Source organism: Panulirus ornatus, chromosome 17 (assembly GCF_036320965.1).
Source record: "Panulirus ornatus isolate Po-2019 chromosome 17, ASM3632096v1, whole genome shotgun sequence".
NCBI classification, from domain to species: Eukaryota; Metazoa; Arthropoda; class Malacostraca; order Decapoda; family Palinuridae; genus Panulirus; species Panulirus ornatus.
This window is the reverse complement of record NC_092240.1, coordinates 8,430,235-8,457,281: the sequence shown is the minus strand read 5'-3', so window position 1 is coordinate 8,457,281 and position 27,047 is coordinate 8,430,235. Positions and strand designations below refer to the sequence as shown.

Below are 27,047 nucleotides of genomic sequence, written 5' to 3'. Positions count from 1 at the left end.
TTTTAAGTGTTAATATTGAATATTACTTTATTTTAAGATCTCTCAGTTTAATAGTCCAAGATCCAGATGTCATATATTTACTGGAATGAAGTTTGAGCTGATACATTTGTTTAGTTCCTTACGTTTCTTAATGATGAAGATTTGATTCACTTATGAGGTTTATTGGGGGTGGGAATAGAATATCACAGACCATTAAGGCCCATCAACTTGCCTTCTGCTGAAACCAGAATATTTCCTTTTCTTTAAAGTGAAAAGTACAAATTTTCCCATACCATCATCTGGGGTATCAGATGGAAGCCTAGGTGTATGGTCTGTAAGAGGATTTCTGGGAACAAGCACTTTTTTGTACGATTCGATGCATTTTATGTCTAGTGACTTAATGATCTGCCCATTCAATCGAACAGCATAAGGGTTGTACTGTTTTCATCAGGGTTTTAAGGCATGGTAGCCAGCCACCTGCTTGTTGAACATATGTGTGTGTTATTGCTTGTTAGTTAGTTAGCTAGTTAGTGTCATGTGCTTGGCACCGACTTCTCTAACAGTGTGGCCTCTGGTCCCGCCTCCTTACCCTCACACCCTCTGTGTAGCAGTGGTGGCTGCCAGCGGTTACCCACTGGAGCAGTCGAGCCCAGAGTTTGGTGCCCTCCTGCCGCTAAGCTACGCCCACTCACCGCCCCACTCACCTTACACGCCCACGCCCACGCCCACCCCTCTGCAAGGTACACTTAAAGCCTCATGGTAGGCACGAATCTTCACTTTACTCACCTACTGCTTCACCTTCTTGCCTTCGCTTGTACTAACATAACCTCTTGACATTGTACTGGTAAGTGAATCATAATGTCATTGCTGGCTTTCAGTTACTGAGAGGGCCATGATCAAGCCGGTATAATGTTGGATAACAATGCTTCGTCATACATTCAAGTAATCCTGTTCAGAGTCGTAGATTTTGAGATCAGATCTTAATGTCTTACAGTGTTCCATACTTACTGTAAATTTTAATATGATTTGGTGAATTTGAAACAGTCATTTATTTCTCTGAGAATTGATTAAATGCTAAAAAATGCTGACTAGAAAAATGAATTTCCCTCAATTTCATGGGTTGAAAACAGAGAGTAAAGTGCTTATACCAAAATGTTTTAGATTAATCTCAAAAGCATATCTTCTACCACTGCCAGACTCGCCTTTGAACCCATTTGATGAGACGGAGGAGGATGCAGCCACACTGGAAGGTGGGGAGGAGCAGGCCCAGGCCATCTCCACAGAGGGCGACGAGGCATCCACTAATCAGCATCAGCTTTCCGATGGGGGTGCTGCCATTCCTCCTGCTGCTGCTCCCAGTGCTAATACCACAGCCACTGCTGCTGCTACCATCTCAGCTGCCACTACCGCTACTACACCCACCACTGACCCTCACCACACATCCGTCCAGCAGGGGTAAGTACTAACCTTTTCTTTTGTAATTTTTTTGTACATTCTGCATCGTACATCTACCTGAACGTGGTTTACAGGAATTATGTGTCTGCAGAAATCTGTCCAAATTCATGATTAAAGATTCAGGTCTGAAAATTCAGGAGAATGGCTTTAGAACTGCCACTTCATGTGAAGTATGATCTGAGTACCCGGGAAAATACTCTTAAAAGCAAATATTTTGTGAAAATATCTTTTATTGATTTTCACTCTATCAACTTTGGATTACAATAAAGTTTCTTTGGAAGTGATGATGCTTATGGTCTTTAGATTAGTTCTGATGTAAAAAGTTGGTTTGAAAAAATGGCTCCAGTGGGGTCAGAAAAAGTTTGAATCTTGACCTGCATTAGTTATATGGACCACGATTGTTTTATGACTATGGCGCCTGACTTGTGTGTGGAATAGTTTACCCTGTACAAGACCACAGTATGATAGCGTACTCTCAGTACCATGCCTTGGTAAATGCACCTAACCTCACAGAGATCCACTTGCCATTTGTGACACTGGTTGCGTTTACCTGCATATCTTAAAAAGGTAAGTAATTTCTATCCCAGTGTTTAACTCTCTGACCATCTTATTTAACTGTGGTTAAGTCCACCCCACTTACACACAATTTTTCTGCATGATAAATGGTTTACTTGAGCCACAGTTCTATCGTGTTGGGTAACTACCACTGCTGTATTGTCATGCGTGACTTCCACATGATAAACAGCTGCTATGATGATGAGTGTGGTTGTAAACCCTGCATATTTTGTTGTTGAGATGACTGTCTTTGACCACAGCGAGTTGTGAAGGTGTATTTTAATCATTCATTGTGAGGAAAAGGCTTTATGTTTTGTGATGATCCTGAAGAGACCATGACTTATATATTATTCATCTTATTCATTTATAAGAATCATAACTGTAATTTTAAGGTTGAAATAAGTTTTTTTTATTCAGGGGAGGGAAGAAAGTAATTATTCTTGATTTTTTTTTTTATTCATGCCCCCATAAAAATATTTCATTTTCTCTCACATTGGAAGTGTTTAAATCAACAGATATACTCAGACGCCAAGAGACGATATGATAATAATTCTCGCCAACTGTTAATGATAATGATAATGAGGAGGATGATACAAAGAACCACGTATTCTCAGGTCATTGTTAAGTTCCTTGTGGATGCAGACCAATGTTAGAGATGTGTTATCGCCGCTGGGTTTTGTGTCTGGAAAGAGAATATCATAAATGAATGCCTACTCATCTGCTTTGCTTTTTTTTTTTCATTGGTATTGGGGAAAGGCTGCCCTAAGAGTAACCAGTGGATGCATCATTATTGCCCTTTAACGCCGGTCCATAACCCTTAGCCTGCGCCGATGTATAGATATAAGCCCACGGGTTGCTTCATCAGAAGCTCTGTACTGCTTGGGGATCGAACCTGGTCTTGGCAATGTGACCAAGCCGGCCACACTCCATTTTCTTTCATGCAAACCAGTTTTGCTTCTTAGGATGTAGGGCTAAGTGTTTCATCTCGCAAGAAATGAATATTTTTTTTGTTCACCACTTTGATAAACTGTTCAGGACGGACGTTTGTAGAAATGCATATTGGTTAAATCTTCGATTTTAAGTACAGATTTTGCAGATGATACCGAAAATGTAAAGTACTTCACGGGACTTGTGGGATGTTCATGGTACATGTCGGAGCTGTGCGATAGTTTCTGGTGTACAGAATTGGGCAGCGTGGTAGACTAATGTGGTAAATAAACCTTGCAAGATTATGGTTGCTTGTGATCGGGCCGGGAATTAAAACGGCCCCAATGACCCCAAAGACTGGCTGGCTTGCACTGCAGCTAATAGTACGTACTTGTCAACGTGTATTCTTCTCTTCTTCTTCTTCTTCTTCTTCTTCTTATTATTATTATTATTATTATTATTTATCCCTGGGGATAGGGGAGAAAGAATACTTCCCACGTATTCCCTGCGTGTCGTAGAAGGCGACTAAAAGGGGAGGGAGCGGGTGGCTGGAAATCCTCCCCTCTCGTTTTTTTTTTTTTTTTTTTTAATTTTCGAAAAGAAGGAACAGAGAAGGGGGCCAGGTGAGGATTTTCCCTCTAAGGCCCAGTCCTCTGTTCTTAACGCTACCTCGCAAACGCGGGAAATGGCGAATCGTATGAAAAAAAAAAATTATTATTTTTATTATTATTGTTGTTTTTGTTGTTATAATTATTATAGAAGAAGAATCATAAATATTCCTTTAAGTGGTATAATTAGAGTATATTTTTTTTGTGATGTGTGGAGTTGCCTGTCGACCGGTGCATTCAACCGCGCCAGCCCTCTTGTCGACCCGGGTAGTGACGTCACAGGGAGGCAGGCCCGGGCCTGGGAATTATTTTCTCCCCTGGATAAACAAAATCACGGTGAAAATACTGTCCACTTGTTACCTTCATGAATGGCTTTACCCACTTCATTCTTTACCCACTTCATTCAATACCCACTTCATTCTTTACCCACCTCATTCGTTATTCATTTTTTTTCGTTATGCTTCCCCCCTCGTTACCTCGAAATTACCTAAGTGGTGTAGTGGTCAGCCGCCGTTAGGTATGCATCAAGCGGGACAGATTTGGAGACCCGAACATGGCCCATAGCCAAACCCAAACTGTTTATATCTCACCTGGTTCTGGTCGATGAATAGGTACCGGGCGTAAGCTAGGATATATATATATATATATATATATATATATATATATATATATATATATATATATATATATATATATATATGTGTGTGTGTGTGTGTGTGTGTATGTGTGGGAGGAAAAGTCCCTGATGTGGGAGGACTGCCCACTCCTTCCCTCCCCAGGACGGCCACTGGGTACGCTGCAGGGGAGATCAAGTGTCCCCTGGGGGTAGAGGAGAGAACAAAAAAAAAAAGGAAAAAAACCGGGAGTCTCCTGGTGGTAAATCGGAGCCTTCCCAGAAGGGTTATTGAAAAGAAAAGTTTCATTAAGTCTTGGGGAGCCAAAGAAGGCTGCCGGAAGAGCGTGGTATGCGACGGGAGTGCGCCAAGGTCGGCAGTCCCGTGTCCCGGACGATTATTGTGGGGCTTAAGAGGGGGGATGGTCTGCATCAGCCCCTCATCCCTGGCCCGGTGTGGCCCGGCTTGGCTTGCTGCACCGGACCTCACCGGACCTTACCGGACCCTCCCTCACCACCCCCTTCCCCCAAACCCAGAGGCCAGGTTTCACCCCCCCCCCACCCCTCACTCTTTTAGGCAGGGGGGAGGACGGTCGTCGGGTTCCGCCCACCACCTCACCCTCCCCCTCACAACTTGAAGCAGGGTTGATTCCTCCAGCCGACGCCTGAGGGAGCAATAGTGGCGGACGGATGTGGACGACATGTCCGCGCGGCGCCACTGAGTTTGAACTCTCAAGCACGACGGCACGACGACCCTTGTGCACGACTGTACGACCAGTGGGCACGACGACCCTTGTGTACGACTGTACGACCAGTGGGCACGACGGCACGACAACCCTTTTGCACGAGTGTACGACCAGTGAGCACGACGATACGACGACTCACGGGGAGTGATCACACCCCGTTGGGTCGTACCATCGTGTTCATGGGGGAGGGGGGGAGGGTGACGGACCCCGTGCATAACTGGGTAGCCTCCTGTTGCTGAAGACGGACAGGCAAGCTACGTGCTGTTGTGTGACACATCGCCTAGGACAGTAGTAGTAGGAGTAGGTCGTGGGGGTGTTGAGACTCAAGGGGTAAAGGGTAATGGGTGTCGCCCGGAGTGGTGTGGGTGTAGCCACTAGGGGGTGGGTCTGACTACAGGACCACGGGTCATCCATGATGTCACGAAAGGTCAGAAGGTCAGAGGTCGGGATGACCTGTGGTGTCAGGTGTGGTAATGTTGGCATAGATTCCTCATAGGTTTATTGCAGTTTGGAAAACGTGTATTGTCTGGTCATGGTGATGCGGGAGGTGTATTTTTTGGGGTGTGTTGGAGATAGTGGTGGTGGTGGCGGCGGCGGGTGGTGGTTACAGGTGGTGGAGATGGCGGATTGTTGGTGGAGTTGGTGATGGTGGCGGTGGCAGCGGGCTGTTGGAGTTGGTGATGGTGGTGGTGGTGGTGGTGGGGCCTGGCGCAGGTGTTAGGAGTGGAGGAGATTGGCTGGGAGAGTAAACCTGAAATATTGATCCTTCGATGACTGGCAGAGGCACGTTGGTCGGTCGCCCCCCAGCCTTCCTGACCGAAGATTTTGGTCGCCCCGCCTGCAGCAGCACCGGTCGCAGCTGCCCAACAGGAACAACACCACCAGCAGCAGCAGGCAGCAGTCACCAGCAGTAGCAGCAGCAGGAGCAGTAGGTAGTAGCAGGCACCAGGGGCAGTAGCAGCAGGCACAGCAAATCGACAGTGAAAGCATCAGGGTTGAGCCACAGGATCCGTGACCCTCCTCCTCTTCCTTCTCTCTTTATTCCAGTGGCTTGCCCACTACACCCCTCTAAGACGACCCCCTCCCTCCTACCGCATCCTACCAGCCCCATCCCCCATCCAGTAGTCTTCATCTCCCCCATTACCCCCCCAAGTCCCTCTAAGACAGTCAGTCAGAAATGATGAATTCACGACCCTGTCTCCAGTCACCTGGACCCTGCTGGATCTGGAGGCACGTTGATTGTTAAAGTCTGCCTCCGCCTCCGCCTCTGTCTCCCCCAATCCCTCCCTCCCTCCCTCGGCCCTGCCGCCCCAAGACCCTATGGTCGCTCCCGCAGAAGGAGGAGCAGGAGGAGGAGGGGGTGAGGATCATCGCTGTTGTTTGGACACCTCCTTCAGGACAATCCCTCGCTCTGCCAGAGGGACGAGGGGGAGACGTGCCTGTGTTAGGTGCAACTTCAGTAGGCGAGGGACGGGGTCGCACGTACCCGTGTGAGCTGTAACTTCAGCAGGCAAGGCTGTAACTTCAGCAGGCGAGGGACGGGGACGCACGTACCCGTGTGAGCTGTAACTTCAGTAGGCAAGGCTGTAACTTCAGCAGGCAAGGGAAGGGGACGTACGTACGTAACTTGATTAGTTAAGCTCTTACATGAAATGTGTATACAATGAATAATGTTTTCATTCACTGAAGAACCATACGGGACACTGTCTGTTCGTGCGGGCTCGTGGAGGCACGTGGCACTTCATCATACGGGGGACTCGCTGTACGTGCGGGCACGTGGAGGCACGTGGCGCTTCCCCAGTCGTGCGTGGGCGAAGTGGCTGCCTCAGACGGCGGTAATGGAACGATCTTTGTCTCGACTTCATTGCCTGATGAGGTGTGATTAGACGGAAGGCGTGGGGGAGGCACCAACTGCTCCGTGGCTAACGAGGCGGTGCCCACGTCGTGGCTCTCTCTCTCTCTCTCTCTCTCTCTCTCTCTCTCTCTCTCTCTCTCTCTCTCTCTCTCTCTCTCTCTCACATGTGTCCAGAAGCAAAAACACGACCACACACTCACACACACACACACACACACACACACACACACACACACACACACACACACACACACACACACACACACACACGCCTAGATCCCCGGGATATGAACCCTGGCTCACTCAAACACAACCGTTGTAAAGCAGGTGTGAGAACTGTGTCTCAGACTCCCGCACGTTTCCCCACTCCAGCCAGTGGCGTGTGTGTGTGTGTGTGTGTGTGTGTGTGTGTGTGTGTGTGTGTGTGTGTGTACTCACACCCACAGGGCAGGCGGGCGTGTGTACTCTCCACTACTGAAGCGTGAACGTGTGAGCACTTTGAGTGGGACTTCCTCTGTACACGTTAAACACAAGTATGTAAATATGAAACCATTCAAGAGATAGAGGTGTATGTTGACACCCAGGACGGGGCGCTCATACATAGGTATATAACAAGTCCACACGAGCACTCATATATATATATATACGTGCACACGAGACGAGCGCTCATATATAAGTATATAACACGTCCACACGAGCACTCATATATATATACGTGTATGTACATACGTGCACACGAGACGAGCGCTCATATCTAAGTATATAACACGTCCACACGAGCACTCATATATATATATACGTGTATGTACATACGTGCACACGAGACGAGCGCTCATATATAAGTATATAACACGTCCACACGAGCACTCATATGTACGTGTATGTACATACGTTCACGCAAGACGAGCTCTCACACGCACTTGTACACACATATGTACACACACCACACACACACACACACACACACACACAATGAAAAATCGACTGCATCCAAAGCAGTGGAATATAGATACGTGAGCATCCAGACATATGTTCATATTTACTAAAGTCCTCACCTAAGGACAGTAAATATTAAGTACAAGTATTTGAAGTATAGACAGACACTATCTGTGTACTCTTAGACAACAGAAAAAGCAAGATATATATATATATATATATATATATATATATATATATATATATATATATATATATATATATATATATATATATTATTTATATTTATTTTATTGGAACGATGTGGTATACCGGGGTCGACGTGCTGTCAATGGATTGAACCAGGGCATGTGAAGCGTCTGGGGGTAAACCATGGAAAGTTCTGTGGGGCCTGGATGTGGAAAGGGAGCTGTGGTTTCGGTGCATTATTACATGACAGAGACTGAGTGTGAACGAAAGTGGCCTTTGTTTTCTTTTCCTAGCGCTACCTCGCGCACATGAAGGGGGAGGGGGTTGTTATTTCATTTGGTAAACATGTGATTGTCGTGTTTATCACATGTTTACCAAATGGCGTCCTAGCTTCGTCTCTTCGATGTATATCAACTGACTGTTATATTTCTCTCTCGTGTCTCCCCTGATGATGTGATTATTACACGAAAGTGCACTTGGGAACTTTTCGTGTTTCATTTTCCCCGTGGACTCATAGGAATATATATATATATAATATAGGGGATAGGGGAGAAAGAATACTTCCCACGTATTCCCTGCGTGTCGTAGAAGGCGACTAAAAGGGGAGGGAGCGGGGGGCTGGAAATCCTCCCCTCTCACTTTTTTTTTTTTTTTAATTTTCCAAAAGAGGGAACAGAGAAGGGGCCCAGGTGAGGATATTCCCTCAAGGGCCCAGTCCTCTGTTCTCAACGCTACCTCGCTAATGCGGGAAATGGCGAATAGTATGAAAGAAAGATATATATATATATATATATATATATATATATATATATATATATATATATATATATATATATATATTCAGGAGGAGACAGAAACGAGAGCAAAGTAAAGTTAAACAAGGAAATTGTGAACAGAAGACACACACTGTGGAAGAGAAGATGGGAGAGAAGACACAGACAGTGGAAGGGAAGATGGGAGAGGAGGAATCCACATTGCTGGAAAGGAGTAGACAGCATGCACACTCAGGCTGGGAAGACATAAATTCCATGCACTGTTTTTAGCATGGCGCTCTGGTCGGCCTCTGACGTGGCTGGAACGCACCATTTTCTCAGCCGACAGTACACAGGGGAGTCGTGAGGCCTTTGATTCCATACTCTCATGGACCAGCCACTTGTTTACCGCGCGGTGAACCTCGAATAAGAGCGGGTCGGGGTGGGTGGGTCAGGCGTCCGAATCTACACACTCCCATCATGGTGGCCGAGCGTTTTGGAACCGCTCAATCAACCAGCGAGAACCCTTTAAGCAACAGGGTTCGAATCTACAAACGTCGCTGTGGTAGCCGAGGACTGGAACCGCTCAGTCAACTTGCGAGGGGACCCTTTCGAAGCAGGCTGAAGCAGCAGGGGTTCGAATCTACACTTTCCAGTGTGGTCTTCGAGCGTTAGAACCACTAGACCAATCCTCTGTTCGTGACAAGTTTGCCACCCGGGTCCTGTACTCTCGACACACAAGCACTCACATATGTACCCACACAGGCCCCTACATATGTACAGACATACATAGCCCTTCCCTTTCCTTCCACCACCCCTGCAGTACAGCAAGGCACCACCGCGCCCAACCCAGGTGCGCACGGCACATAATAACGTGACACCCAGGGGCGCCTGGGGCCCTTGCTGGATCGTCTTCGAAGCTCTTCCGTTGTTCCCCATCCCTATACCACTGTGATGGCTGTCCCCACCCCCTTTCCCCTCTGCCATCGTGATCCCCTCCCTCCCCTTCTCTGCTGCTGCTGCTGCTGCTGCCGCCGTCAGCAGCAGCAGCAGCAGCAGCAACAAACACAGCCATGACCCCAGGTTACGGGGTCCTCCGGGGCCCGTTACGCGAGTTCCCCGACTTGGGCCGCTCGTCCAAACTCCTAACTTGCCGACCCCAGGGTGACGCCCGGTCGTTCACTGGTGGCCCCGGTCGTTCGCTGGTGGCCCCGGTCGTTCGCTGGTGGCCCCGGTCGTTCACTGGTGGCCCCGGTCGTTCACTGGTGGCCCCGGTCGTTCGCTGGTGACGCCCGGTCGTTCACTCGTGGCACTGGTCGTTGTCTGGTGACGTCTGGTCGTTGTCTGGTGACGCCCGGTCGTTCTCTCGTGGCATTGGTTGTTGTCTGGTGACGCCCTGTCGTTCTCTAGTGGCATTGGTCGTTGTCTGGTGACGCCCGGTCGTTCTCTCGTGGCATTAAGCGATGTCTGGTGACGACTGGTCGTTCTCTGGTCGTGATTGGGGTTGGTTGGTTGGTCCTGGCCGTGGTTTGGTGGTTCTGGTCGTTGTGGGATCGAGCCTGGTCGCCGTCTCGTGACACTGGTCGTTATGTGCTGACAATGGCGAGGCGTGGTCGTTGTCTGGTGACCCTGGTCGTTGTCTGGTGACACTGGTCGTTGTCTGGTGACCCTGGTCGTTGTCTTATGATATAGGTCGTTGTCTGGTGACCCTGGTCGTTGTCTTATGACATTGGTCGTTGTCTGGTGACCCTGGTCGTCGACTGGTGATCCAGGTCGTCGCCAGTCAGTCGTCGTGATCATTCCTCGATGGTCGTTACTGTGAGATCTGGCCGGGTTGTGGGAGGACAACCTGGTTGACTCCTGAACTCTCAATTGACCCTCCTGTATTCTTGGTCGACCCTCCCAGAGTCTTGGTCGACCCTCCCAGAATCTTGGTCGACCCTCCCAGAATCTTGGTCGACCCTCCCAGAATCTTGGTCGACCCTCCCAGAATCTTGGTCGACCCTCCCAGAGTCTTTGGTTGACCATCCCAGAGTCTTTGGTCGACCCTCCCAGAGTCTTGGTTGACCATCCCAGAATCTTGGTCGACCCTCCCAGAGTCTTGGTTGACCATCCCAGAGTCTTGGTCGACCCTTCCAGAATCTTGGTCGACCATCCCAGAGTCTTTGGTCGACCCTCCCGTATTCTTGGTCGACCCTCCCAGAATCTTGGTCGACCCTCCCAGAGTCTTGGTCGACCCTCCTAGAATCTTGGTCGACCCTCCCGTATTCTTAAGGGTCGACCCTCCCAGAATCTTGGTCGACCCTCCCAGAATCTTGGTCGACCCTCCCGTATTCTTAAGGGTCGACCCTCCCAGAATCTTGGTCGACCCTCCCGTATTCTTGGTCGACCCTCCCAGAATCTTGGTCGACCCTCCCAGAGTCTTGGTCGAGCCTCCCGGGTTCTTTGGTCGACTCCTTCCGGATCCCTGGTTAAGTCTTCCTGTGTTTGTCCAGGTCAACTGGAAATTGAGGGAGGAGGAAATGGGGACGATGGGTGGTAACACTGTATTGGGACGGTGGGTGGTAACACTGTATTGGGACGATGGGTGGTAACACTGTATTGGGACGATGGGTGGTAACACTGTATTGGGACGATGGGTGGTAACACTGTATTGGGACGGTGGGTGGTAACACTGTATTGGGACGGTGGGTGGTAACACTGTATTGGGACGGTGGGTGGTAACACTGTATTGGGACGGTGGGTGGTAACACTGTATTGGGACGGTGGGTGGTAACACTGTATTGGGATGGTGGGTGGTAACACTGTATTGGGACGGTGGGTGGTAACACTGTATTGGGATGGTGGGTGGTAACACTGTATTGGGACGGTGGGTGGTAACACTGTATTGGGACGGTGGGTGGTAACACTGTATTCTTGGGTCTTCTTGTGTTTGTCCAGGTCAACTGGAAACACGAGGTTGAATATTGGGTAGCAACAGTGGGTCTGTCCAGGTCACAGTAAATAGAAACTTCAGTGTGGGTAGGAATGTTTATATGGGGAATGTTTATATGGGAATGTTTATACGCTGTTACGGTAAACATGTGAATCGTGTATGATATGGACCAGTGCGAGGGGGCTGGAAATCCCCCCCTCCCTTTTTTTTTTTCTTTTTTACTTTTCAAAAAAAAAAAAAAAAAAAAAAAACAGAAGGGGGGGCCAAGTGAGGATACGCCCTCTTAAGGCCCAGTCCTCTGTTCTTAACGCTACCTCGCTAACGCGGGAAGTGGCGAATATGTATGAAAAGAAAATAATATATAGTTACTGTACCGTAATTTTGATAGTTTGAACACAAGAGGACCCCCTCCCCCCTTTTATTTTCATACCTTTGTGGCTACTATTCCACAGCGATCGTCAGAGAATCGAGACATAGAAGGAAGGGAGGGAGGAGAAGACCGTAATAACACCAGTGTATGATTGCATTGCTAGATCCATCGTGACTTTCAGGACTGAAATGCAAGTAATGTGTTCTCGAGTTAAGGGGGAAAAGAAAGCCAACCGAGAGTCTTGGAGTCCCTCAAATCACAGAGGACTATTATTCATTAGGAGAACATCATCTCCCCATTAAAAGGCTTGGTCCCCCTCGTCTCCTGGACATTAAAACTTTCTGCGCTCCTTCATGAGACCAGGAGGATCCATCTCCTTCTTGTAGCCGGAAGGATCTGGCGTCTTACAGGATCCATATCGTCTTGCACCAGAAGGATCTATCTATCTATCATATATATATATATATATATATATATATATATATATATATATATATATATATATATATATATATATATATATATATATCGTCTTTCACCAGAAGGATCCATCGACTTGCAAGATCCGTTGTCTTGCACTAGAAGGATCTATCATTTTGCACCAGAGAGATTCGTATCGTCTTGCACCAGAAGGATCCATCGCCTTTGTAGGATCCGTCCTCCAGCACCAGTAGGATCCATTATAATCTTCCACCAGCAGGATCTATCATCTTGCACCGGGAGGATCCATACCATCCTGCACCACATGGAGGAGCCATCGCCGTCTTCCATCTTGAGCACCACCGAGGAGTATCAGAGCGGGGCGGCGTCCTGTGTTGTCTTTAGTGCCTCTGTATCTCCCCGGTGCAGGACGCAGCTTTGGCTCGACGGGTTAATACACTCTCCCCTCCCCTCCCCTCCTCCCTGGTGGTGAGGTATGCTGTAGGTCGGTGTGGTATGCTCCTACCCACCTCTTTTAGCTTGAGGTATGTTCCAGTAGGTCAGGTTATTATACTCTTCCTCCCACTCCCTTACTCCTCGTGATGTACATATACGGTTGATGAGGAAGGGGCGGTATGACTCGGTTTCGTTGTATGGGAGGAGATCTGTGTGGTGTGCCACTCCATTGGTTGTGATGGGTCTGATGATACACACTGGTGCTTGTTATGTGTGTGTGTGTGTGTGTGTGTGTGTTTGTGTGTGTGTGTGTGTGTGTGTGTGTGTGTGTGTGTGTGTGTGTGTGTGTGTGTGTGTGTGTGTGTGTGTGTGTGTGTGTATGTAAATTAGTGTGATGTGGACTTATAGTGATATGACACAAGGTTAGGTTAGGCTAGACACTTAGATAAGGTAGGTTTGGTTAGATAGGTAAATTACGTTAGTAGACTGTTAAGTTAGGTTAGGTACATGTGAAGGTTAGATTGTTTGATAAGTAGGTTAGATTAGGGTAGTAAATAGGATGTTTAAGTTGGTAGACAGGTAAAGTTAGGTTAGGTTAGACAGGTAAAGTTAGGTTAGGTTAGATAGGTAGATAGGTGAGGTAGATTAGACGTATAGCCGCGACGATGGCCGACACTTTACCCAGCGCAGATCCAGTCCTGTACATACCAAGAAAGACTGGTTCCAGAAATGCCATATACACGACGGTATGACCCTTGAGTACGACGGTACGATACATGAACACGACAGTACGATACATGAACACCACGGTACGATACTTGAACACGACGGTGCGACCCTTGAGTACGACGGTACGATACATGAACACGACGGTACGATACATGAACACGACGGCACGATTCTTGAACCCGACGGTGCGACCCTTGAGTACGACGGTACGATACATGAACACGACGGTACGATACATGAACACGACGGTACGATACTTGAACCCGACGGTGCGACCTTTGAGTACTACGGTACGATACATGAACACGACGGTACGATACTTGAACACGACGGTGCAACCCTTGAGTACGACGGTACGATACATGAACACGACGGTACGATACTTGAACACGACGGTGCGACCCTTGAGCACGACGGTAAGATGCTGGAACACGACGGCACGACCTTTGAGCACGACGGTACGACCTTTACTTTAAGTACGACGCTACGACCCTTTGGGATATGAAGGCCCGGCCTTTGACCTCCTGTCCCTTTAGGAGGGTCTTTTCGGACTTCGTGTCGTCACTCTGCATCACAGCCAGCCAGTCAGTCGTCCGTCCGTCATGTCGTGGTTCAGTGTGTGTCTGTCGTGCCGACGCGTCGTGCCTTGAAGGAGCGGTTGAGGATAGCAGTCATCCGGCGGAGCCTTTTTGACCTTCATTTTTCATTATTACAAAAGAAAAAGAAAAAAAAATCTTATTTAATCGTGAATGGAAACGAGTCACCCAGGCCGTGCCTTTAAAAAGCCTGCGGGAGGGATGAGCGACAGGTGCGTCGTGACCAGGGGTGGGGCTTGTAGGTAGAGTGCGTGGGGTTGGAGGGGGGGTCTCTCATCAAGCTGGGAAGTCAGTAGAGTGCGTGGAGTTGAGCTGGGGTTAGCCCAAGTTGAGGGGTTTTGGGGGAGGTTGTCAGAGTGCGTTGTGACGGGTGGTGGAGAGGCGTAGAAGTGCGTGGGTGGGGGTTTTGTAGGGTTTGATAAGTTAAGAGTGTGTGGATCAGGCCGTGGATTATGAAAAGTTGATGGCGAAGCGAGTAGAGTGTGTTGGTTTGTGGGTTAGGGGTGGTCTGCAGGACACTGGTTGGGTGGCGGACTGAGGCCGATGGATAGGTAGATAGGACGAGGAGTGAGAGGATGGCCGAGGATAGATGGAAGAAGGAGGAGGAGGAGGTAGAGGAGGGCTGAGGATGGAAAAGCGAATGGAGAGGGATAGTAAAGGATCGACTCAAGGAGGAAGCGAGAAGGGAAAGGGAGGCGGGAAGGATGAGGCTAGGGAGGGTCGAGGATCTGTTCTGCGTGCAGGAGCAGGAGCATCAAGGATTCCTCAAGGAGGCGAGGCAAGATGCGTGGTAATTCCTTGGAATGTGAGGTGGCTCATGAGGCAGCGCCCGCTGCACAGTGTGAGGCACTGACGGTAGGATGTGAGGCACTTAACCACAGTGTGAGGCACTCGCCACAGTGTGAGGCACTCACCACAGTGTGAGGCACTCACCGCAGTACGAGGCACTCACATTAAGCAGGGGATTTCGTCCATATTTTATGCCGTGCTTGGGTGTAGGGTGTGTGTTCACCCGGCCCCTACCCATAAGTGTAATGACGTCATAAACTGATGCCACCCATCCCCTCCCCACCACCTACCACCACCCCTCCCTCCCACTGCCTCATGACCCATCACTGGCCCGTTGCCGAGCAACACGCCCCCCCCCCATTCCCCACCCCATCACCGTTCCCCCTCAGTAACCACCACCACCAACACATGACCCCCCCCCCCTCCAACCTCAGCCTCAAACCTCACTCTCCCTCACGCCCCATCACCACAGTCCCTTCTATCCCTTCACCACTCACAGTCGGTCGCCTGTCCCTCCTCATGCCTCCTCTCTCCCCATCACTCACCCTCCCCATCCTTCATTCTCTCTGGTTCTGTCTCCCACCCCATTCTTCACTCTTCCCTCATGTTTGTGTTTACTGACCCCCCATTAATGATGCCGCTTCTCAGTATCATCCCCATTGGTTGTAGAACTACCCATCCCTCTACCCCATCGCATGTTCCCTTGACCCATCACCATTCCAGTGCCCCCATCACAATCTTGTCACGTTAACCATATAAATGTTCCCCCTCACCCCGCCCCACCCCATAAGCACCTCCCTGCTGTCTAACACTAATTCCACCCTCACTCCCCTTTACCCTTATCATCATCATCATCATCATTATCATTATCATCACTATCATCACTATCATCACAATCATCACTATCATCACAATCATCATCACTATCATCATTATCATCATCACAGTCATCATCATCATCACAGTCATTATCATCACTATTATCATTATCATCACCATCATCATCATCATCATCATTATCATCACTATCATCATTATCATCACCATCTCCAATATCATCATCATCATTATCATCACTATTATCGTTATCATCACTATCACCATCATCATCATCATCATCATTATCATCACTATCATCATTATCATCACTATCTCCATCATCATCATCATCATCATTATCATCACTATCATCACAATCATCACTATCACCACCATCACTTCTACCCTCTGGCATATAACCATCCCCCATTTTTTACCCCTTGCGGTCTCCAGCCTCGCGCATGACCATTCTCTCTCGCATTCCCCATTACCTCCTGCTCCCCATCACCACCTCCCATCCCTCCTCCCCTCGGATGGCGTCCGTCTGGTCCAGGCCGCCGACCACCGCCACCTGCGGATACCTAAATCACACACTTGACCCCATGTGACCCCACTTGGTGTGGGGTTGGAGGGGGGGGGGGTTGTCTCTCCCTGCCGGGTCTCATGCTTGCCGTAGGCTGCGCCCGGTCTGGCCGGCCCAGCTCTCTCTCTCTCTCTCTCTCTCTCTCTCTCTCTCTCTCTCTCTCTCTCTCTCTCTCTCTCTCTCTCTCTCTCTCTCTCTCTCTCTTGTACTGCTTCCCCGTAAATCTCAGTTCCTCTGGACCTCGCACGTTGACCACGTACGCGGTCCTTAGCCACGATGTACGTACAGTATGTGAACAAGTCGTGTGTGTATATATATATATATATATATATATATATATATATATATATATATATATATATATATATATATAAGGTGTTTTTCTCCCATGGATTCTGTGGTCTCACTTTATTGAAAATGGGACGTTACCCACATTTTGGTACTCCCCTGTGACCGCTGTGCCCTGGTCACTTTGACAACAGTCGTGCCCTGTGTCACGCTGTGTGTGTGTGTGTGTGTGTGTGTGTGTGTGTGTGTGTGTGTGTGTGTGCCGGAACCATCCGTAGTAAACTGTCCCTTCGAAATTTCTCTTTCACCACTACCCCACCACTACCACCACCACTACCACCCACCACTACCATCCACCACTACCCCCACCACTACCACCACCAACCACCACTGGCCCTTGAGCTGAGATTGATCTCATGCAGTGGTGTTACCACTAGCTAGATGTGTCTCGCGTTATGTAAACATTGACTCGATAGTCAGATGAGGTGAGCTCAACACAAAGTGGTGTGTTGCGTTATATTGAATACGTAAAGTGCAGGAGGCGGGCTCAACACAGTGTAAAGTGTTGCACGTATAGTGTGTGTTCCGTGGACATGCAACACACGGCGATATAAGTATTGTAAGTACTGTGTTGTAGTGTAGTAGTAGTAGTAGTAGTAGTAGTGTTAGGGGGAGGAGGCGGAGGAGAGGGTGCCCGGACTGACCCTTTCCTTCCCCACCCAACCCAACTCAACCCACTTTCTCCCTCTCCCCACCCCCTCTCTTTCTCCCCCCCCCGGCGTCCAGGCACGCGAGCGGGTGGGCCTACCCCACCGGCTGGAGGAGTGGGTGGGCCTGCCTCCTCCTCCCGTACCTACCCTACCCCACAGCCACCCACGATCCCCCCAGGGTGGGCTGGATGGTATGGGGCGTCGTTAGCCAGGCGGCGGGTTATCTATTGTGCCATTACTCGCGCTGTCCAGCGGGTCGCCTCGCCTGTTCGTCAGCCCGGCGACTGCATTTGCTGCTCAGGCCATTTTGACTCCTCCCCTCCCCTTCCCTTCCTCACCTCCTCCTCCTCTCCGCCGCTGCCGTCTAGCTAGACCTGCTCTTCCTCCCCCTCCCCACTCTCTCCCAGCCTTTCCTCCCCCTTCCTCCTCCTCCCTTCCCCTCGTCATACACGTACTCTCCTCCTCCTCCTCCTCCCCCTCCTCCTCCTCCTAATTCTCCTCCTCTTTCTCCTCCTCCTCCTCCTTCCCCACCGCCCCCCCCCCCTCAGTAGTTGAAGTTCGGCCATGTTTATGGCACCATCGCTCTCCGCGTCTCCCCGGGGGGAGGGAGGAGGGCTGGGGGTGTGTGCCTCCTCCCTCCCTCTTCCCAGCCCGTCGCCGCCCGTCCCCGGACGCAGCAGTCCTCCTGTACAGTCCGGACTCTCGTTGCCTGGGTTCTTACGTCCACACACCTCGCTAGACTCGTCTGGTCCCTCACCCTGGCTGTATAACCTCACACACTGAGTAACTTTGTCTTCCCTCCCTCCCTCTCCCCCGCACACTTGACTTTAAACCCCCATCATGTTAACTTTACCACACCACACCTCCCTCCTCACCCTCGGCTCATACTAACCGTGCACCCCCCCCTCACATCACACTAGCTCTGCAACACCCCCATCATACTGGCTTCACAACACCCCCTCACACTCGCCCAGCACCGCAGAGCGTTTAAGTGTCGTCATTCTGCTCGACGAACTTTATGATGATATAGCGCAAGTGGAGCCCAGAGCCCAGCCTGGATCCCAGCCCAGCCCAGCGCCCAGACCAGAGCCCAGCACAGCCTACCCCAGAGCCCAGCCCAGCCCAGCTCAGAGCCCAGCCCAGCCCAGCGCCCAGACCAGAGCCCAGCACAGCCTACCCCAGAGCCCAGCACAGCCTACCCCAGAGCCCAACCCAGCCTAGCTCAGAGCCCAGCTTAACCCAAACCCATGTCGCAGCCCATCCCATCCCAGAGCCCAGCCTACCCCAGAGCTGAGCCCAGAGCCCAGCCCACCCCAGAGCTGAGCCCAGAGCCCAGCCCAGCACAGCCCAGAGCCAAGCCCAGCACAGCTCAGAGCCCAGCCCAGCCTACCCCAGAGCCCAGCCCAGCCTACCCAAGAGCCCAGCAAAGCCTACCCCAGCTCAGAGCCCAGCCCAGCCTACCCTAGAGCCCAGCTTAACCCAGCCCATGTCGCAGCCCATCCCATCCCAGACCCCAGCCTACCTCAGAGCTGAGCCCAGAGCCCAGCCCAGCCCAGCCCAGCCGGTGCTTGTGTTAACCAAGGTCATCCGCGACCCTGGACCCGCGGGTGCACGTTGCATGTCGTGCGTCCCCGCCTCAGGACAGGTGTCGTGCGCCTGCAGGGAAACACTTGTCATACGCTGGCAGGCAGGTGTACGTGTGCTCTCGTACACGTGTTATGCAGTTTCACACAGTTGTCATGCGTTCTCAGACAGGTGCGTTGCGCTCTCAGACAGTTGTCATGCGTTCTCAGACAGGTGCCATGCGCTCTCAGACGGCAGTCGTGCGTTCTCAGACTGGTGCCATGCGCTCTAAGGCAGCTGTCATGCGTTCTCAGACAGGTGTCATGCGCTCTCAGACGGCTGTCATGCGTTCTCAGACAGGTGCCGTGCGCTCCCAGACAGCTGTCATGCGTTCTCAGACAGGTGCCGTGCGTTCTCAGACGGCTGTCATGCGTTCTCAGACAGATGCCATGCACTCCCAGACAGCTGTCATGCGTTCTCAGACAGGTGTCATTCGCTCTCAGACAGCTGTCATGCGTTCTCAGACATGTGCCACATGCTCTATAACAGGTACCGCCGCACGCGTTCTAAGACAAGTCTCATGCGTCATCAGATAGGCGTAAAAAATGCGCTCTCCAACAGGTGTCGTCGTGCACTCCCGGACAGACAGGCGTTCGATCCCAGCGAGAGAGAGAGAGAGAGAGAGAGAGAGAGAGAGAGAGAGAGAGAGAGAGAGAGAGAGAGAGAGCTCCCTGTGTATACGCGTTCGTCACGTTGCATCAACAGCCATAGCTTTCACAGCTAAACCTCTCCCGTGACGTGTGTTGTCCCCCCAGGTGTTGTCCACCTGCGCCAGTGTTGTTCATCACCTGGACCACCAGTGTTGCGGGTAGGTGTTGTCCGTCTGTACCAGTGTGTGTGTGTTTTCTCGGTCAGGTGTTGTTCACCTGGACCAGTGGTGCCTGCCGTCAGGTGTTCAACTGTACCAGTGTTGCCGTCAGGTGTTCAGATGTACCAGTGTTGCCGTAAGGTGTTCAACTGTACCAGTGTTGCCGTCAGGTGTTCAGATGTACCAGTGTTGCCGTAAGGTGTTCAAATGTACCAGTGTTGCCGTCAGGTGTTCAGCTGTACCAGTGTTGCCGTCAGGTGTTCAACTGTACCAGTGTTGCCGTCAGGTGTTCAACTGTACCAGTGTTGCCGTCAGATGTTCAGCTGTTCCAGTGTTGCCGTCAGGTGTTCTCTCTCTTCTCTTCTCTCTTCTTCTCTTTCTCTCTTCCTCTCCTCTCTTCTCTCATGCCGCCACAAGATGATAGGAAATTATGACTCAGGATACTTTATAGTCGGGAAGATATATGCTCAAGGTACTTGAAAACACTAGTAAAGTGTGGCTCAGGATATATAAGTATTAGTAGATCATTACCTCAAGGGGGGACTCTGTTCGCTAAAGATGAAGAGAAACTCGGTGGTACTTTTATGAGTCTCACCTGTTGAAGAGCTCTGGTTAAGTGTCGTCCTGTCCCTGTGAGGTGTTCCAGGCACTGTCTCAACACCTGAGGATGGATGGTGGGGGGGGGGGGGGGGCAGTCTACGGTAGGTGGGTGCCACGGTTCACTAGGTGGTGGTGTGGGTGGGAGGGGCAGTCTACGGTAGGTGGGTGCCACGGTTCATTAGGTGTTGGTGTGGGTGGGAGGGACAGTCTACGGTAGGTGGGTGCCACGGTTCACTTGGTGGTGGTGTGGGTGGGAGGGGCATTCTACGTTGGTGGTGTGCGTGGGAGGGACAGTCTACGGGAGGTGGGTGCCACGGTTCACTAGGTGGTGGTGTGGGTGGTAGGGTCAGTCTACGGTAGGTGGGTGCCACGGTTCACTAGGGGGTGCTGTTGGTGGTAGGGTCAGTCTACGGTAGGTGGGTGCCACGGTTCACTAGGTGGCAGATGAATACCACGTAGAAAGCACTGGCCCCTGGTTGATGGGGGGAACCACATCAGACGTCTGTAGGAGTTAAAGTAATACCATACGATATGTTGATGATGCTCACCACCTTAAGTGAAATATAAGACTCTCTCTCTCTCTCTCTCTCTCTCTCTCTCTCTCTCTCTCTCTCTCTCTCTCCCCCGCCGCCTCCCCCTCCTCTGCCGTTGCATAGTTCCTAGATGTCCGTCACTTTAGGGTTAATCACATTTTTTTTTGTTCCCCCTCGCTCACTCGCTCCACCGCCCGCGTTATTTTTTTTTTTTTTTACCGCCCGCCTCTATACACTCAACACCAGCGGTCGGGGGACATTTGTCCGTGATGGTGTCCCCCCCCCCCTCTCTACCCCCTCCGTCGTCCAGGGACTCGGGCTAGGGAAGAGCATGTCCAGGGGATGGAGGAGGCATGAGGACCCCTCGCCCAGGGATAGAGAGGTAGGGTTAGGTCTGATCTTTGTACTAGGTCAGAGGTAGGGGCATCGCGTCTAGGGATAGAGCCAGTGACGTCTCGTCCAGGGACGGCGCCGGGAACATCCCCGTCCAGGGACGGAGCAGCTTAGGACATCGTGTGCGTCCACGTCCTTGGAGTTGTCTCGGTATTCCCAGTTCGACCCCTCTCGCTAGCATGACGGTACGACCCTTGAGCAAAGTGATGTACGACCCATGGATGTAGGATGTTATGGTCATATTTTGGGTCTGACCTTTGTAAGGGTGAGTCCAAGGGTATAAGGATCAGGTCAAGGGTCTAAGACGTCATCACACTTCCCTAATTACCCCGACAGTAGGAGTGTTGGGAGGTAGGCAGGTAAATAGGGGGTCTTGAGGTTACAAGATGATGATATTAATGAGAGCGATAATTAAATTGATAATGATAACGGTAAAGATATTAGTAACGAAAGGAATAATAATAATAATAATAATGATAATAATAATAATAATGATAATAATAATAATAATAATAATAATAATAATAATAATAATAATATAATGATGATAATGATAATGATTATTGATTATGATAATAACAGTAATAGTAATAATGATAATGATAATAGTGGGTGAGGTTTGATGAGCTCAAGAGGGTGTGATGAAATGGTTTGGACAAATGGCGAGAATGAGTGAGGAAAGATTGACAAAGAGGAGGATGTATGTGTCAGAGGTGGAGAGAACAAGGAGAACGTAGAGACCAAATTAGAGATAGAAGGATGGAGTGATTAATATTATAAGTGATCGGAGGTTTGAACATTCAGGAGGGTGAAAGGCGTGCACGGGATCGACTGAATTGGAATTATGTGGTATACTGGGGTTCGACGTCCCGTTAGTGAACTGAACCCATGAACATGTGAAGCGTCCGGGGTAAACCATGGAAAGGTCTGCGGGGACTGGTTGTGGAAGAGGAAGCTTTGGTTCCGATGCATTATACATGACAGCTAGAGACTAGACGCGATCGGATGCGACCTTTTATTTTTTCTCAGTACCTGGCGTTACCTCGCCAGTGCGAGAAACGGCGAACGAGTACAAATGAAATGTGTATTGGTATTATGTACACTTACGTGTGTGTGTGTGTGTGTGTGTGTGTGTGTGTGTGTGTGTGTGTGTGCGTGTGCTGGGGCGAGGGGGAGGGTAGTGTGGGGTGGGCGGGTGTACAGTGACAGTTCTCTCGGCGCCACACATTCCTGAGAGAGAGGCGGCCAGACAGGCGGAGGCGGCGGCGGCGGCGGCGACCCTCCCAGATCATCTCCCCCCTGGCACCAGCTGGATGTGGCGATAGCTGGGTGTGGCACCAGCTGGATATGGCGTCAGATAGGTGTGGCACCATCCGGATGTGGCAGTGTGGCACCAGCAGGGTGTGGCAGTAGCTGTATTTGGCACCGGTTAGATATGGCACCATCTGCATGTGGCATCGGCTTGGTGCTGCATCCGCTGGATTTGGCGCCAGCTGGGTGTGGCACCAGTAGAGTGTGGCACCAATAAGTTATGGCACCACCGGTCCCCTGGCACTGTCTCCAAGCTCAGCGCCAGCTGGGTGTGGCACCACTCATGGACCAGCTGAGACGTCATCTTCTGCTGCTGTTCCAGCTGGTGTTCCAGGTAACATCCTTGAGCCATTGTACGTAACGACCCGTCACCTGGCCCGTGACAATCGCCCCGTCACACGCACGCCAGGCAGGTAAGGTCGTGGCCCCTATGTTCCTCCTCCTCCTCCTCCTCCTCCTCCTCCTCCTCCTCCTCCTTCTTCAGGAGGAGCCACTGCCCTGGAGGATAGGGCAGCGCCGTCAAAAAGACAGACAGTTCGTAGTTGGCGCTGAACGTTACCACATTGGCAACACTGTTTGTTTACATCCGACGGAAGCTCCGTGGGCGACTACTGAGTCACTGGGGGGGAGGGAGGGGGGGGGGTAGGGGAAGGCAGGCGAGGGTACAGAACAACTGTCATATATTGTCACAGTGAATGCCAGGAAGAAAGCGTCGGCCAATGCATTGAAGTCTTGGTTTTAAGTGTAAGTGACGGAGTAGATTGTATGTTTACTAACGGGGTGGTGGTGGTGGTGCTTGTGTATGATCTGCTATTTATAAACTTTAACTTGTATGATAGTAACGGCGTGGTGGTGGTTGTGTATATGTGTATTGCTTATAAACTGTAATTTGTATGATAGTAACGGGCTGGTGGTGGTTGTATAATAGTACTATTCATAAACCTTGATTTTGCATATCAGTACAATTGAAGAAGCCACATGTATTATAAGTGTACACTTGATCATTTGGTCTCTGGTAAGAACATTGTTGCTCACAGTGTTACCGTAAGACCGGTCGTGACCTTGAGAACATCCCAGTCTTTGTGTGTGTGTGTCTGTGTGTCTACGAGAGAGACGGGGAAGGGAGGGTGTTAGGGGTGAGGTTACGGCGACGTCATTTGTCTGGCGCGGCCTGAGTGTTGCCAGATAAGTAGGGAATACGTGCTTCCTCCGGTGTTAATTTCCCCCCAACCCCACGTCTCATGCGGTGTAGTCTGTCTGTAGGGGGTGGGTGTTGAGGGGGTGGGGGCGCGTTGTTGATTGCTCGTCCGCGCCCCTTGTGTTGTGACGTTAGCTGGCTCAGGTGATCCAGCCCCAGCCAGCTTTTGGGGGACGAGAGAGAGAGAGAGAGAGAGAGAGAGAGAGAGAGAGAGAGAGAGAGAGAGAGAGAGAGAGAGCTTGCCCCGTGCGCACCCCGCCTGGCGCAGGTGTTTGAATCGCCGATCGCGCGGTTCCCGCCAACGGACACCAACCTCTTTTGTTGACGTCGGTTTGCATGTTAGATGACGACCAGCGAAAATAAATAAAAAAAGATTCTTCCAGTTTAGACCATGATTGTATGGCTTGTTGAAAAGCGGATACAGTTGGATTTATTGATTCGGGAGAGATGATATTTTATTGACGTTTGACCGTGCTGTGAGACGAGCTAGTCCGGTTTAACGCTTCGTTAATGATACTAGGAGCTTTTATGCGTTTATAAGTCCAAGTCTTCTTCATCAGAGAGAGTAGAGCGAGATCTTAATTCTCCTGTAGGAGAAAGACAATCAGAAACAGGAACTAAACCATCTGTGTATGTAGTCCCGACTGAGGATTAGCGAGCATTATAACGGTGTACAAATCCTAACGACTTTTTCTTTTTTTCCCCAAGCAAGAAATGGATATAATCTTTAACTGCAAGAAATGAATATGATACTCAACTTCAACTGTTTAGGAATGAATAGATGATAGACTCCATAACTCTAATTCTTCAGCAAGTCATATAATGATTACGTGGCGAGGGAAGTGGTCAGTAGGCTGTGACAATGCATCGGCGAAGTATGGATAAAAATATCCATTTGTCCTCATCATCTTAATGAAGTGCGTTTACTCCCGGGCTCTCAGTATTGACGAGAGTCAGTGAGGTATCAAGCACTTTGCCTCTGATTGGATGATGCCTGAACGATTTTTTGTTCCTGTTTTTTTTTTTAGCAGTGTCGCAACCAGCAAACATGAGCTACCGCAGGGGACTGCAGAGGCGAATTCAGGTTATTGTTCTAAACAGAAAATGAAAAATTCTGAGCGAGTGTAATTATGTCACTGCTTATGTTGAGAAGTTAAGTTATTCCTTTTTTTTTTTTTTCTAAACGAGCGTAAGTTATAGGACGAGACTTATATTAAGAGAATTATACTTTTTATGATGATGCTAACCTGGATGAAACAAGACTATGTCCAATATGTATCGGACGTGGTTGTTGGCCTAACCACAGCTAACCACTTCTAGGAATAGCTAAGCCTCCTTGGGTTGTGGTTAGAGTGGTTGATATATCAAAGCCTTAGATCTAAGACCAAGTAGGTAATAATGCATTTTTTTTTCTTGTCTCATAAACTTGGTGAAAATGTACTGACGAGTAGATGTATTTTTACACGCACACACACACACACACACACACACACACACACACACACACACACACACACACACACACACACACACACGGACATCAGCCTGCACACTCGTAAATAACCCATGGTATTTGTGTAATGTCTCTCAAACCCACTCTTATTATTTATAGCTTTGATACCTATTTGTTATTATTTTTATTATTATTTATTATTATTATTATTATTATTATTATTATTATTATTATTATTATTAGTAGTAGTAGTAGTAGTAGTAGTAGCAGCAGTATTATTTTAGTAGTAGTGATAGTAGAAGAAGAATTAGTACAATGCAAATGCAAGTGAGTGTGAGGTGTGCAAGAGAAAGCGGCAGGGAGAGAAAGGCTCGGGGGTGCTGAAAAAGAGAGAGAAAAAGAGCAAATGAGAGGTGGGGTGAGAGAGTATCGATGAACTTCAGCGAGAGTATGAAAATCTCTTTTGAAGGAAGTGAATGGTGTGAGGGGGTGTAGTGGGGGGGGGGGACGAGAGAACAAATGGGAGCAGCAGTGAGGAAGGAACAGACGGTAAAGTGGTGGTAACAGGTGTGTGTGTGGTGTGTGTGTGTGTGAGAGAGAGAGAGAGAGAGAGAGAGAGAGAGAGAGAGAGAGAGAGAGAGAGAGAGAGAGAGAGAGAGAATTTGAAAGGACTTTTGAATATGTTAGACGGTAAGGTGGCTGGTGTAGCTCGTTTGGGGTGAGGAAGAGGCACTTGGAGGAAGAGGATCCCGGCAGAGCCACGGATGAGACGAGGAGGGGCACTGTGGCAGGGGTGGATGGGAGGTAGATGTGAGGTGGTGGTGGTGGGGGTTGGTAGGGAGTAGGTCTTTCGAGCCAGGGGTGGATGTAGAGTATGCTGAATGTGTGTGTGTGGGGGGGAGGGGGGTTTGTGGGTTGTGGTCAGGGAGATAAGTCAGTTGTGGGACGACCTGGGAGATGATGAGTCAGTTGTGGGACGACCTGGGAGAAGAGTCAGTCTCAGGTGTTCAGGAGGCACGACTCTGATGGAAGGCTCCGAAAGCGAAAGTCCAGAAGCGGGTGTGTGTTTTTTTAAGCTGGGAGTGTATGTGAGAGGGGGAAGTTGAGGGTTGATGTGAACGGAGGGAAGGCGGAGGAGGCGCAGCATGGGAGCAAGACAGGGCGGATTAGATGTAAGTTTGATTGAGGAGGGCGTGGAGGAAGTGTGGAGGTTTTTCTCATGCACCTGGGAATGGACACGACAAGAGGGTGGAACCACATTGGGGGAGGGGCTGAAGTGTGGAATAGGGTATGGGGGATGGGGTATGGCCAAGGGCCTTGGGAGAATTAAGGAGACTGTGGGAGGAGGGGGAGAAGTCATTGTCTGTTAGGGTCAGGTCATGACCGAAGATGAGAAAGAAATGAGAGGTGTGTGGACATGGTTTAGAGATGAAGTACCAGAGGACGGATTGTGGTGTGAGGAGAGAGAGAGAGAGAGAGAGAGAGAGAGAGAGAGAGAGAGAGAGAGAGAGAGAGAGAGAGAGAGAGAGAGAGAGAGAGAGAGAGAGAGAGAGAGAGAGAGAGAGACCGCGGAGATGGAGGGGATGGAGTGAAGGGGGCTTTGCGATATCGGGGCCCGAACATTCAGGAGGGTGAGAGGCGTGCACGGGTTCGCACGAATTGAACCAACGTGGTGTGTGCTGGGGAGCCATACACCAAGGTCGCAGTCAGGGGTGAAGCATGGAACAGTAATGTTTTGTGGGGCTTGGCTGCAGTATGTGGTGGCCTCTGGTTTCTGTACGTCACGACGCATGACTGCTGGAGAATGGCCGTATGCAG

At 49.9% G+C, this 27,047-nt stretch overlaps 1 protein-coding gene across 8 annotated transcripts in view; it reads left to right on the top strand.

The window, feature by feature from the left end:
* Positions 1–27,047, top strand: part of Ehbp1 (Eps15 homology domain containing protein-binding protein 1) — a 533,072-nt gene that overhangs the window by 183,833 nt on the left and 322,192 nt on the right. For 7 of the 8 annotated variants that reach the window (XM_071671877.1, XM_071671876.1, XM_071671881.1 and 4 more), the window contains exons 8-9: positions 588–719; positions 1,176–1,434. In XM_071671877.1, the coding sequence (XP_071527978.1) occupies positions 588–719; positions 1,176–1,434 (391 nt within the window). The remainder of the gene's footprint in view (positions 1–587; positions 720–1,175; positions 1,435–27,047) is intronic. The other variant, XM_071671880.1, reaches the window with a different exon arrangement.